The sequence below is a fragment of the Paroedura picta genome, chromosome 7 (genome assembly GCF_049243985.1).
Source record: "Paroedura picta isolate Pp20150507F chromosome 7, Ppicta_v3.0, whole genome shotgun sequence".
In the NCBI taxonomy this organism is placed as follows: domain Eukaryota; kingdom Metazoa; phylum Chordata; class Lepidosauria; order Squamata; family Gekkonidae; genus Paroedura; species Paroedura picta.
Window position 1 is genome coordinate 101,815,910 of NC_135375.1, and position 13,236 is coordinate 101,829,145.

The window sequence follows — 13,236 nt, forward strand, 5'->3', positions numbered from 1 at the left end:
GCCAAGAATCCACGCTCCTCTTGAGCTCCCAGACTCACTTCCAGGTCCATCGCGCACTTTTGGCCCCACGGGGACAGATTCGGAGATGGATTCCGCAGCTGACCGCCCCTCGGAGATGTCCATAGCCGCTTCTGCATCCAGGTCATCGATGTGGCTGAAGATCCAGTCCACGGCCCGCTCGAGACTGTTGTTCTGCAGAGGGGAGGGGCAGAAGTGGTCAGGCTGGGAAGCCCCCACCATCTCCCTTTCCAGGAGTAAGTACAGTGCCCCCCCCGCCCCCCAAGAGGAGCATCCTTGACGTGGCTTTTGCCCTGGACCCACCGTGGCTCTGAGCGCTTTCATTGCCTGATCCCGGGAAAAGCCCATGGAGACTATGGTGGCCACGCTGTCTTCAGACGGGGGATCAGGACAGGTGATCGTGGAGCCTGGCCCGCTGGATCCGGGAAGAACTAGAGGGTTGGCGAAATCTAGGCAAGCACAACATGAAAATTCAGAAGGCCCAATTCGTGAGTCGGGGAGTATCAAGCGGTCTGTTTTAAAATGCTGCCACTGGCCTTTTTCAGCCTTTTGACTGAAACATTTTTCAGGCTTCGAGGCGCCAGGGAAGTGATGTCAGCTGACCACGCCCCCCTGACACACCCCCATACACAAAAAAAGTGTGCAAACATTAAAAAACAGCCCCCGTCATCCCTCCTGCAATGGTCCATCTGCAAATAACAAACAAATAAAAATATGCCTCACCTATTCAAGACAGCCCCAACCCCCCAACGGAATATCCACCAGTCCAACTCATCCCAACCACAAGGAAAGAAGCGGAGGTGGCAGCCAGCTCCGTGCTGCTGCCATCTTGAAATCCCCCGTGCAGCGGTACATTTAGAGGGCGTTCATGGTACAATGCTGGGTTGCGGCACACGTGCCTTTCATCAATGACATCCAAACTGGTGGGAGACCAGACCAGCACAGGGGCCGGGACATGAGGACCGCCGGCCGCCAACATACCTGGATCATCCATGTGCGACATGACCCAGTTCATTGCCGCCTCGGCCCCGCTGTTCCCGGTGTAATACACGGCCTTGCGGCAGGCGTCCATCGGGAAGCCCATCTCGACCAGCTGGGTGATCACCGACTCGTCCAACATGGGGGCTGCAGGTGGGATGGAAGACGGTGGGTGAACGGAGGGGCTTCTGAAGAACCTTGCTACCCCCCACCCCGAGCCTCCCCTCGCTTCCCATGCAGCTAACCCACAAGTTGCCTTCCTAACAGGGTGTGGCTGACCCTATGTGGGAAAAGCTTTCTGCTTTCTGGGCCCTGCCAGGAGAAGTGAGGCCGCTGGAATTAGGGACAGGGCTTTCTCGGTGGTAGCCCCCCCATCTTCGGAATCCCCTTCCCCTAAAGGTCAGCGCAGCACCTGATTTCTTGTCATTAAGGAGCCAGCATTTTATCTGAGCTTTATTCCACCTTTTCGCTCTTACTTTATAATGTGCTTTATATTTCACCTGGTTTGACCTAGCTCCTACCTGCCTGATCGTTACCCTTCCTCTTAAAATTTCACATGGTTGCTTCCAGTTGTATTGGAATGGGCAGTCGTTCAACCAGAAGGCACCCAGACACTGGAATCTTTGGGAAACGGTACCTGCTCTACTCAAGGTGGATGTTTGGTGAGAACATCACAAGTCTTGTTAGAGGAACCAAACCTAGGGAAGGGAGGGGGGTCGGGATCTGGCTTTCGGACAGGATGCTGCCCCCCCCCCCTCGGTGAGGTTTCCAGGGTGGCTGTAGGCTGGGCTGCTCTGGAAATACCCTCTTGTAAGCCTCTCCGTTGTGGGCCCCAACCACTGGTTCAACAACAGTTCTAGCCTGAACATCCCAGGACGTGGGTAGGGGTGGGGGGTAGGTTAAAGGAAGGCTGGCAGGCAGGCAGGCATACGCTGGTAAAGTGACACAAAAGACAGACAGAGCAAGGAGGAAGGAAGGGAGGAGCAAAGGCAACAGGCCATCATGAGAGAGAAAGGGGAAGAAGCAAGGGAGGGAGGCTCCAGGAGGAAGAGGAGGAGGAGGAGAGAAGAGTCACTAACATGTCGGAGAGGAGAAGTGAGGGGAGCAGAAGGAGTCGTCGTCCTCGTTGCCATAGAAACCCAGGCTACCTTTGGGCTCATCGGGCGTCACCAGCGGGGGCGCGATGTCGGGCATCTCCTCCTCGTCGGGCTGAAGTCCGGTCCCCCGCAGCGCCGAGATGTCCAGCTCCTCTGGCATTTCGATGGAGACATCTGGCAACACAGAGGGGACCTGCTTGGAAACGGCCCCCCGGGAAAGCTGTCCGAGGCATGGGGTCGGGCTTGCAAATGGGCACGATGGGCCAGCAAGCGGGCTGATCCTAATTCTGCCTGACTGTGCTCCACGAATGAGCTGAACGGAACCTGGTCACCTGGGAAGGGTTTTGTTGAGAGCCGAGGTCGTGGTGGGGCTACGGGCGAGGGCTGGGGGAGCCCGACTCAAATCTCACTGCAGCCGCAGCATGCCAGCTCCCTCCTCACTCCAAATCCTGCCCTCCTCAGTCTCCACCCCCAGAATCTCCAAGTATTTCCCCAACCAGGGCGCCAGATAGGATCAAGCTGCAAATATGGTGAGGATTGAGAAGCCATTTGCATATTACAATATATTGTTTGAAAACTTAAGCATTTTTTAAAATACTTGTTTTACTCAACAACAAACTATATGTTTTATCTATAAGCCATAAAGATTTGATTTAGGATGCTTTAGGATGCTTTTTGCTTTAGGATGCTTAGGGCTAGTCCTGCGTTGAGCAGGGGGTTGGACTAGATGGCCTGTATGGCCCCTTCCAACTCTATGATTCTATGATTCTATGATAGTCTGCTGGTCCCGTCAACCTAACAGTCGTCTCGTTTGACTCAGAGCAGTTCTCTGGGGTCTCGGATAGGGGTCTTTCACGTGGCCTACTGCCTGGCTCTTTGAACAGCGGCTGCCTGGAAACCAAGACTATCTGGACGCCAAGCAGACGCTCTTCCATTGACCCAAAAGTTAATAAGTAGCTTGGTAATTTTCAGATAATATAAACTGCAGAGAAGGGTCTAACATACAGGCCTGCTGTGTGCATGAGAGCTAAAAGAAGCCACTCTGAAGACTCCAGAGCACAAATTTAAACATTTGCCAGTATTTCTTACTATTCTAAAGGTCTATGGAAGCCGCTGGGAGTGCTGACAGTTTCGCCATATTGGAATGGGGTGAGGGCAGGGGAGAAAAGTCAGGTCTCCACGGTACTACTCTTACCAAGCTTCTTAGGGACCCAGTCGAGGCCAAAGGTGAATTTTTTAATCTGGATCACTAGATAATCCGGGAAGGAGGCAAAACGGGTAGTCCTGAAAAGGAAGTCAGAGACAGAGGCGGTGAAATATCCGTTTTTCCAACAACAAAGGGAGAAAGGGTTGGCAACATCTCGGGAAATGCTTCAATATTACATCTGCCTGCCCTACAGGGAGGGAGGGAGGAAGGAAGGAATCTGGGTTTTGTGCCCTGTTTACTACCTGAAGGAGTCTCAAAGCGGCTGACAATCACCTCTCCTTCCTTTCCGCACAAGAGATACCCTGCGAGGAAGCTGGGGCTGAGAGAGCTCCGAGAGTGATTGGCCCAAAGTCACATGAAGGAGCGGGGAATTAAACCTGGTTCTCCAGCTCAGAGGCTGTCACTCTTAGCCACTGCACCACAAGCTGGCATCCCTTGTGACTCTGAGGCAGCAAGTGTCGGGCACCCTGGATGGCCAAGGTTTATGGACTGGGTGCCATGTTGTTCACCGGTGGATGTGGCCACACGTGCCTTTTATCAATGACATCCAAACTGCCCCTTGCTCAGAAGAAGGGACGGGCCTGGGGGCTGTGACATGTCCTTGGGGAGTGCACTAAAACTTTGAATTGGGCAAAGCTCTGCTCCCCAATACGGTAAAAGCCAGTAGCATTTGGCTAAATTCACACCAGACTTGCCAGTGTGCTTCAAGATGCCCATTTGCCTCTGAGGCATTCCGTGGACCAAGCCCCGCATGACTTTGGGAAAGCCTTTTCCTGAATGAGCTGCTCCCGTTGGATGGAGAACAGGGGCCAGTGATTGACTTTCTCCCCTCCGCAGTTCATGTCCCAGTGAGAAGCCACCTGGTGAGGTTGTATATCAAGTTTCTCCCAAAGCAACTATGGGTGGGCAAGGGAGGGAGAGGATCCCACAGGGGAAAACCATTATAGGGAAGAAGCCCGAGTGTGGGTCCTCCCACAGGAATCCTGCCCCTCTCCCTAGTCTCTAGACTCACACACAGCTGGAACAGCATGGGGAAGACAAGGCATGGCTGGTTTCAAACAGAAGGCAGCCAGAGGAATGCCACGGGGCTTGAATGTTTCAAATCAACCAAGAGGAGGCTTCCCTCCTCTTCCCAGCCCCCCAAACAGGCCCTCGGCTGGATTTCCTGTCTCAGAAAGCAGCTGAGCAAGGGGCACAAGATTCTGGAGACAGTGCTGGGTCAGAAGCCAAGATCTACACACTAATCGAGCTTGACTGGGCTTCAAAGCAGCATAGCCTGGAGAGATGGGGGATGCCCTACCTTCTACTGCGGCTGCTCAGGCCACGGAAGAACCAGAATTCTAAGCCCTTGGTCAAGAAGCCACCTACTGGAGTAGCCGATCTGCTGGTCTTCCACCAAGAGGAATCCCCAAAGAACTTCAGAGGACATGGTTGAAACTGACTGATAATTATCCCCCCCCCACTCACTTGAGGGCCACAGACTTGGCCTGCAAGGCCGTGCTCCAGAAGTCGTCCACTTGTTCGGGGGCCCCGTAAGCCTCCAGGCAGGAGCTGAAAGGCACCTTGGCTCGGACCAGCTCCGGCAGAGGCTGCTTCTCGGCTTCCGCTTGCCGCTTCTTCTCCTCGTACTCCAGCAGCTCGTCTGGGCATGGGGAGGGGGGAGAAGAGCAAAAAAAAGAAGAGGTGTGAGCCTGTGGGCAGGTCTTCAGTGTGCATGTAGGGAGGCGGTGGGGGGGGGGGAGAGACATAGGAAGCGTGATCTCGCGAATGCGTTTTTCTCAGTCACTAGCTGCAGACAGCAAAATACCCAGAGGAAGAGAAGGAGAGCTGGGGGTTTTGCACCCTACATTTTACTACTCAAAGTGACTGACAATTGCCATTGCTTCCTCTTCCCACAACCAACACCCTATGAGGTAGGTGGGACTGAGAGAGCTCTGAGAGAACAGTGACTGGCCCAAGGTCATCCAACAGGCCTCAAGTGTCCCGGACGGGTTTAGAATCGCCTTCCCTTTTTCTCCCCAGAACAGACGCACTATGAGGTAGGTGGGGCAGAGCGCTCTGAGAAAACTGAGTCTGGCTGCATGTAGAGGAGTGGGGAATCAAGCCCATTTTAAACCATTACACCAAACCATCTCTCAGTTGCGTTTGGGGAAAGTTGTGGCTTTGGGTGCTTTGCCACAGTCACCCCCCTCCCCCGTGTCAGCTTCCAGGCTCACATCAACGTCTGACTGAACACAACTACCATTGCTTAGGCAAGAGGTGGAAAGCTCCATGGGAGCCTCTGGTAGCTTACCAGTCCTCTCTCTGTGCATAAGGCGCATCCATCTATTGTGGGGAGAGCTAGTGATGTGTAGTGGAGAGAGTGCTGGATCAGGATGGGGGAGGTGCAGGTTTCAAAGCCCCATGCTGCTAAGAAGCTCCCTGGGTACTCCCTTCGGAATCAGAGACCAGTAGAACCTTTAAAACCTACAAAGATTTATTCAAGGTGTGAGTACACGAAAGCTCATGCCTTGGAATAAATCTTTGTTGGTCTTAAAGGTGCTACTGGACCTCTCATTTTATTGTGCTACTTCAGACCAACAAGCATACCCATTTGAGTACCTTTGGGTTACTCACGCACACCTAGACAGCCTCACAGGCATGTGTGAGGGCAAAACGGATGGTTTGGGGGGGGGGGATCATGGACACTCAAGGTCCTTGGAGGAAGGGTAAAATAAGTTGTGCACAGTTGGAATGCCAGGAAATATGGAGAGGAACAGACCCGGTTGTTGTGGAAGCTCAATTCTCTTACCTGCCACCTAGTCTTGGTGTCAGGATTAAGAGCAGTGGCTTCTAATCTGGCAAGCCGGCTTTGATTCCCCGCTCCTGCCCCACATGCAGACGCTAGGTGACCTTGGGCTTTTCAAAGCCCTGATAGCACTGCTCTCTCTGAGCCGTAATGTCAGGGCTCTCCCAGCCTCACCTACCTTACAGGGTGTCTGTTGTGGGCAGAGGAAAAGGAAGGCAAGTGTAAACCACTTTGAGACACCTTCGGGTAGAAAAAAGTGGCATATAAGAAAAGCAGGTCATAAAAACCAACTCTTCTTCTTTTTAACTGGAGGTGCCAGGAACTGATCCTCCTGCATGCAAAGCACAGGCTCTGCCACTGATTCACTGACTCTGGGCGTGTCAGAAAAGACAGGGAATTTGCCTCGGGATGACCCTTGCTCCTTCTGAGCTCCACAGGTGGCAGAGGGGCCAGCTCTCTTGCACACCTCGCCGGATCCCACTCCCCAGTTTCAAACTCCACTCCACGGAAGTGTGTTGCTTTCAGCCCCTCCCCTGCTGCAGCCCCCAGACCTTTATTCAGCGCCGCCTCCATGGGCACCGGCAGCTGCATGATGTAGTCAACCCGCTGGGTGTATTTCACTTTCTCCGTGGCCAAGCACTTGAGCTTCTCCTCCACCAAGAAGCGGAAGACCTCGTTCGGATTTTCTGAGCTGCGGCAGTTCCTCTGGAAAGCACAAGAGGGTAGGAAGATGAGGCAGGCCGTTACGGTCCACGAACGGACCAGCAGGGACGAGCCGGGCAAAAGTGGGTCTCTGGCGGTTTTCGAACATGCCGTCCTTAACGAAGCAGGGGTCCCGGGCTGGATTGGTTGGCGAGGAACTGTCCCAGGGGGACATGCAACTATCTATGCAACTATCAAGATTGACTGGGTCTCAAAGCAGCATCGCCCTAAAGGAGGGGGAACACGCCCAAACTTTCCCACAGCTGCTAAGGCCAGGCAGAGACCTGAGTGATGGATGTAGGAGTAGCCAATCCACTGTATCTTCCATCACGAGAAATCCCCAAGAAACTTCCCCAAGAAACCCGCATGTGGTTTGAAATGGACTGACTTGTAACCATTCCCTGAAAAGGATTCCAGTTCACCAACCACCCTGAACCATTCTGGAGTAAAAAAACCCTGAAGGCTTCTGCTTTGTTCGGGCCCCCTACCCTCAATACAAAATTAATCCTTCTGAACAGTCTTCAGAGGAAACTCTAGAAGGAGGGGCTTTGGCTGATGACCAGGCCTCCCGCTATGGTGTCCTTGGAGGCTTCAGCTGACTTCTCTCTGCAGCAGCAGGGCCTCTGGGTGCCCTGCAGTGCTGATTTTTGCTGCTGTTCCTAATTGCATCAACCACGATGATCGACTGCCCCCTCATCTTCCCAGGCCCCCAAACCCAGAACCCAACAGAGGCCCATGATCTTGGGTGAAATCGGGCGGCCGTTACCTCCACCATGTTGATAAAGTGCAGGAAGAACTCCTGGGCGTCCTGCTGCCGGTTGGTGGAGAATTCCGGGTGGCCTTTGCCCACCAGAGACTTAAACATGCGTGGTGCAATGCCGTCCTGAACTCCCTGAGAAGACAGAAGAAATGTGAGTGAATGCGCTTTGAAGGTGGGGGAGGGGGGCATCCTTTAACAGGCGAGCCCCAGCTGGTGGTCCTGAGCCTCACCTTCTGGTCTGGCTGCTGTTCCCCTTCGGAGGCAGCCGGCTTTGAATATTCACCAGAGAGTAGTCCGTGGCCCAGCTTGGCCCTGGAAAGACACAGGAATTCATCAGCCTAAGGCAGGGATTCCCAGCCAGAGCACCCTGAAGCCCTGGGGCTCCATGACAGCTCCCCCAGGGGCTCCCTGGCCACCCTCTATATCCTGCTTTAATGGCCTTAGCCGCAAGATATTCCCGGCCTTGTTGTGAAAGCAGGGAACCAGCCATTCACATTGGCCTGTGGGTGGTGTTCTTCCGTGGTTACTGTGCCTGGGAACGGGGACGGAGCCTGGCTGCACATTCCTGCCTCAACCGGCTTCCTCCCCCCACTCCCTTGAGTGTGACAGGGAGGCGTGCCCAGCACGCATCACTTCCAGTCCAGTTCCAGGGCACCTTGAAGCCTGAAAAATATTTCAGGGCTCCTTCAGGGTCAAAAGCTTAAAAAGGGCTGTCCTGAGCACACTCAGAGACTTCGCTCTCCGCCTACATTTTAAATCTTCAGGGAGGCGCTCCCGTCTTATGTAACAGCAGCGGCCCTCGTCTGATCATCTCACCCCATCTCAGTCAGGAACGCTAAGCCACTTGAGTGGGCTGTAAACCCTCCCAGATTAGATCCTCCAGGGAAGTAAAACCACCAGGCAACTCCGGTTTGGTTTCGCTTTTTAAAGCTCGAGAAGTTTAAGGTTCCTTTGGGCCAGTTGGACACTCTCGGGAGCTTCCAATGGTGGAGGGACTCGTTTCGACACCACCATTTCCGGTTCTTGGGATTCGGAAAGGAGACAGTTGACCGTGTCCTCCCCCCCCCCTCAAACCTTTTACAGAATAGGTGGGAAAGGATCAAATAAGTTGAGGGGAGCCAGAGTGGACTGGGAAAGGAAAAACACCACGGGAGAAGCCAACAGAGCAGGTCACGGCACCGGCAACGGCTGGTAAGATTTGCCACTACGTACACTTGGGTGCTGAAATCCTGCGTTGGATCCGCGGGAGCATTTCGGAATATTTTTTCTAGCTTGTCTACGTACCTGCAAAGCAAACCAGAAGGAGCCCAAGTGAGGCAATGGGACTGCATCCTTTAGAGCAGGGATTCCCAACCAGGAGACCTCCCCAGGAGTTCTGCGGCCCTTGCTGAAAGTTTGACTGCCTGGCTGCCTGCTGCGGTGTGGCTAGGCGGGGGCTCACACTAAACTGAGACTACCAGCTCTGAGATGGCAGATTTTTTTGTGGGGGGGGGGGGTCAAGCCTGATGAGGACAGGGATTGGACTTCAGCGGGATATAATGCCAGAGGCCACCTTCCAAAGCAGCTCTTTTCTCCAGCTGAGCTGATCTCTGTCACTGGGAGATCACTTGTAACAGAGGGAGAACTCCAACCACCACCTGGAAGCTGGTAACTCTAGTAATGCACTTATTACGTTAATACACGACAGCCAAATGTAGGTGGGAATGGGTGGGGTTAGACACGTCATCCTAGCGATGGGGGGGGGGGGAGGCCTGGTGACCTCACTTCCTGTGATGTGGTAGTGAAAATGGCAGCCTGAAAAACATTTCAGGGGTTCCTCCATGGTCAAAAGGTTGACAGAGGCTGCTTTATGGCTAGTGGGATGTGGCTCTGGAGCACTCTCATCTGCTCAGGGTTTGTGACCAAGGCCTGGGAAGCGGGACTTCTGCTGCCTGGTTTCTCTTGCTTGCTCAGGGACAGGGAGTGGCTTCTTCTGTTGACACTTCTGGCACCAGACTTACATGGGAGCACAAATAAAAATAAATAAATTGCCAGTCAGGGCTAGTTGCATGCATAAGAAGCTGGTTATTATAGCCAAGATGGGCTTAAGGCAGATAAGACCTGTGAAGGCAAGTAAATTAGCATACCAATCCAGGTAAATAGCAGGAAATTAACATACAGTTTTGTTGAGAATGCAAGAATTAAGTTTAAGTTCAGTGGCCCCTTGAAGGCCAACATTATTTCGTTTCTGGGTGCATGTGAGAACTGAGTGACTTAGCATGTATATTGAGATAAGAAACCGATGTCTCTGTTAAGCCCCAAAGTTTCCATTGTCCTGTGCGTTGCAATAATTTGTAATACAACAAGTCCTCATTCCAGACCATTTTTAAAGTTCCTTTGCTATAAAACATCTACTTTGAGGTCCCCCACTGAGGCTGGACATGTTCTCCTCCAGGTTTCTCAGTTCTGTGGTTCCTTGAAATCAGATTTGTGTCCACTTATCCTTTGTGCCCATTGACTCCCCCAGTTTCTGATGCATGCCACTGGCCCTTCCTGGCAATTAAACTGCCTCCCCCTCTCTACTTATCTGTAATGGTTGAGGAAACTTTGTTTCATTGTATAAGAAGAAGGGTGTGTGCATATGAAAGCTTATCCCTTGGATAAAACTTTTGTTGGTCTTAAAAGTGTCACTGGACTAAAAAATAAAATATATATCTTATTCCCATGCCAGAATTATGAATATATATCCAATGCCTTTCTGGCATATGTGACTGGGTAGTGGCTCTCGACCTCTATAGGAAACAGAACAATTGATATATTGCATGGAAGAGCAGAGTGTAGCCAGATCTGACCATGGACTGGCAGCTAGGCAAGGGATGTATGGAAGCTGTTTGCCATTTCCTGCTTCCACGTCATGACCTCTAGTACTTGTTGGAGGAACTACCACCCAAATCCTTAGCGGTCTCCCATCCATATACTAGCCAGGGTCAACCCTGCTTAGCTTCCAAGACCTGCCAGGATCAGGCTCGCCTGGACTCTCCAGGGCGGGGCCTATGGGAACAGTAACAGAAGAGGGCTTCTCTCAAACTGCACACGCACAAAAGTCGCCTCCACCCCTGCGGCCACGCCCAAGAGGAAGAGGGGCTTCCTCCCTCCCGCTTACTTTCGCTGGAAGTCTGGGATGCTGAACAGCACCTGCACCACGGAGTTGAGGTAGCAGCTGTTTCCCAGGTTACGGATTCCCGTGTAGCCGGGGCCGTAGAGTGGCTTGAGCTGCACCCCGGACTCCTGGATTAGCTCCCACTCGCCAATCCGCTGGTTCATATCAATCTCTAGCTCGGTCATTGTCTTGTCAGTCTGCAGGGGGAAAAGGAGGACAGAACCCAGGATCAGGGTGGTAGTAAGCAGAGGAGAGATTGCAAGAGCAGAAATCCGGCTTGCTGGAGGAGAAGGAGGCTTCGACAGAACTGGTGTGTCCCTATCTGAGGGTCCTGAAGCCTATTAATGTGGGTCTCATTCTTTGGACATTTTAATGCACTGTGAATGCCCTGGGGTTTTTTTTTAGAGGGTCTCCATAACACGTTTTTTGGACTCCTGTGTTACCAGGTTTCTGTCATAAACGGTGCACCCATAAATCCAAGCCATTGTGAAGCAGTCAAGAGCACTCTTCTTGAGAACATTGGAAGAGCCCTGCAGGATCAGGCCAGCCGCTAGCTTGGGGTAGTGGTTAAGAGTGGCGGCCTCTAATCTGGAGAACCAGGTTCAATCCCCCACTCCTCCCAGCTGGGTAACCTTGGTCTAATGCCAGTTGTCTCGGAGTGGTTTCCCATGGTGTAGTTCTCTCGGAGCTCTTCTCACCCCACCCACCTCACAGGATGTCTATTGTGGGGAGTGGAAGGGAAAGGTGTTTGTAAGCTGCTTTGGAACTCCTTTGGGAAGTGAAAAGCGAGGTATAAAATAACCCAGCTCTATTTCTTCTTGCACAGAAGCCAAACAAGCAAGGCCCAGAGACCATAGTCTTCCCCAAATGCTGTTGGCCAAGCACCGTGGTTCAGAGGTGGGCTGCCTGGACGCGGATGCTGCACCTTTGCTAATCATGGCTAGTAGCCACGGAGAGAGCTGCTAGTCATGAGCCTTTCTGGTTGGAAGCGAGGAGGACAGACCCGAGCCCGTAAAGCTGCCACTCTTGGCCTTGACTCACCTTCTGCATTTTCAACATGTCGATTCCAAAGTGGGCCAGGTGTTCAGCGAGGTTGGGGTCCAGCACCATGTCGTCCTCGTCATACGAGTAGACATCTGCGGTGGAAAGTGGGGGATGAGAAAAAGGCACCCAGAGCTCCTCCCCCTCTGAGGCAGGGACGGCCAACCCGATCGGCTTCCAAGTGCTGAATGGAGCCCTCTCAGCTCTTTTTCTCAGGGTTGGCTGGATTTTAAAATATTATCATAGAATCATAGAGTTGGAAGGGGCCATATAGGCCATCTAGTCCAACCCCCTGCTCAACGCAGGATTAGCCCTAAGCATCCTAAAGCATCCAAGAAAAGTGTGTGTCCAACCTTTGTTTGAAGACGGCCAGTGAGGGGGAGCTCACCACCTCCTTAGGCAGCCTATTCCACTGCTGAACTACTCTGACTGTGAAAAACTTTTTCCTGATATCTAGCCTATATCGTTGTACTTGAAGTTTAAACCCATTACTGCGTGTCCTCTCCTCTGCAGCCAACAGAAACAGCATCCTGCCCTCCTCCAAGTGACAACCTTTCAAATACTTAAAGAGGGCTATCATGTCCCCTCTCAACCTCCTTTTCTCCAAGCTGAACATTCCCAAGTCCCTCAACCTATCTTCATAGGGCTTGGTCCCTTGGATTATCATTTATTCAACTTGCGTACCACACCCCTCTCCACACAATAAAACAATTATTGGTTGAAATGAAAATGGGATGAAATTAATTCTAAAGAAATTCCGTCTAAACATCCAGAAGAAGTTCCTCACAGTGAGAGTGGTTTCTCAGTGGAACAGGCTTCCTCGGGAGGTGGTGGGTTCTCCATCTTTGGAAATGTTTAAACAGAGGCTGGATAGCCATCTGACAGAGAGGCTGATTCTGTGAAGGCTTAAGGGGGTGACAGACTACAGTGGATGAGCGATAGGGTTGTGAGTGTCCTGCATGGTGCGGGGGGCTCGACTAGATGACCCAGGAGGTCCCTTCCAACTCTTATTATTCTATGATTCTAATTATAGCAGCATAAAAACACTACAATGATCAGCAACTAGCAGAGACCACCACCCCCCCCCCCCCGCCATCCTCCCATCTGTGCTTGCAGGGTTGCCAATCTATGCCAGCAGAGGGAGGAGAGGGGGGAAACAGAGAGGGCCCAGGTGTGATGATGAAAAGGTTGACAACATTTTTTCTCCCAGGAGGGTTTTTTTTTTGGGGGGGGGGAGTTGAAAGAGATACACAGGGGTGATAGTTCATCCTTGAACATTTTAGTGCCTATGTCTGTGGTTTCGTAGGCAACGCCCTGGCCTGGCACTACCCATACATCGATGGAAAAGGTCTCCAACATGGTGCCCATGGGTGTCAAGGCATCCCTCAACACCTTTTCTGGTGCACGCCAAGGATTTTGAGTAAGTGGGCAGGGACAGGTAGGGCTCGCATCTAGCAGGGCCCCTGTCTGTCTATGCCAGCCTTTTTCAACCTTTTTGACCACGGA

General features: G+C 52.4%; 1 protein-coding gene across 3 annotated transcripts in view; it reads right to left on the reverse strand.

Annotated features, from left to right (window-relative positions):
* The window catches only part of USP5 (ubiquitin specific peptidase 5), a 28,011-nt gene that overhangs the window by 2,543 nt on the left and 12,232 nt on the right, over positions 1 to 13,236 (reverse strand). For 2 of the 3 annotated variants that reach the window (XM_077345768.1, XM_077345765.1), the window contains exons 7-18: positions 11,731 to 11,825; positions 10,693 to 10,886; positions 8,763 to 8,834; positions 7,781 to 7,862; positions 7,557 to 7,682; positions 6,640 to 6,793; positions 4,768 to 4,942; positions 3,289 to 3,377; positions 2,076 to 2,267; positions 1,000 to 1,143; positions 322 to 467; positions 39 to 192 (exon numbers count right to left, since the gene is read on the reverse strand). In XM_077345768.1, coding sequence (XP_077201883.1) covers positions 39 to 192; positions 322 to 467; positions 1,000 to 1,143; positions 2,076 to 2,267; positions 3,289 to 3,377; positions 4,768 to 4,942; positions 6,640 to 6,793; positions 7,557 to 7,682; positions 7,781 to 7,862; positions 8,763 to 8,834; positions 10,693 to 10,886; positions 11,731 to 11,825 — 1,623 coding nt within the window. The remainder of the gene's footprint in view (positions 1 to 38; positions 193 to 321; positions 468 to 999; positions 1,144 to 2,075; positions 2,268 to 3,288; positions 3,378 to 4,767; positions 4,943 to 6,639; positions 6,794 to 7,556; positions 7,683 to 7,780; positions 7,863 to 8,762; positions 8,835 to 10,692; positions 10,887 to 11,730; positions 11,826 to 13,236) is intronic. The other variant, XM_077345767.1, reaches the window with a different exon arrangement.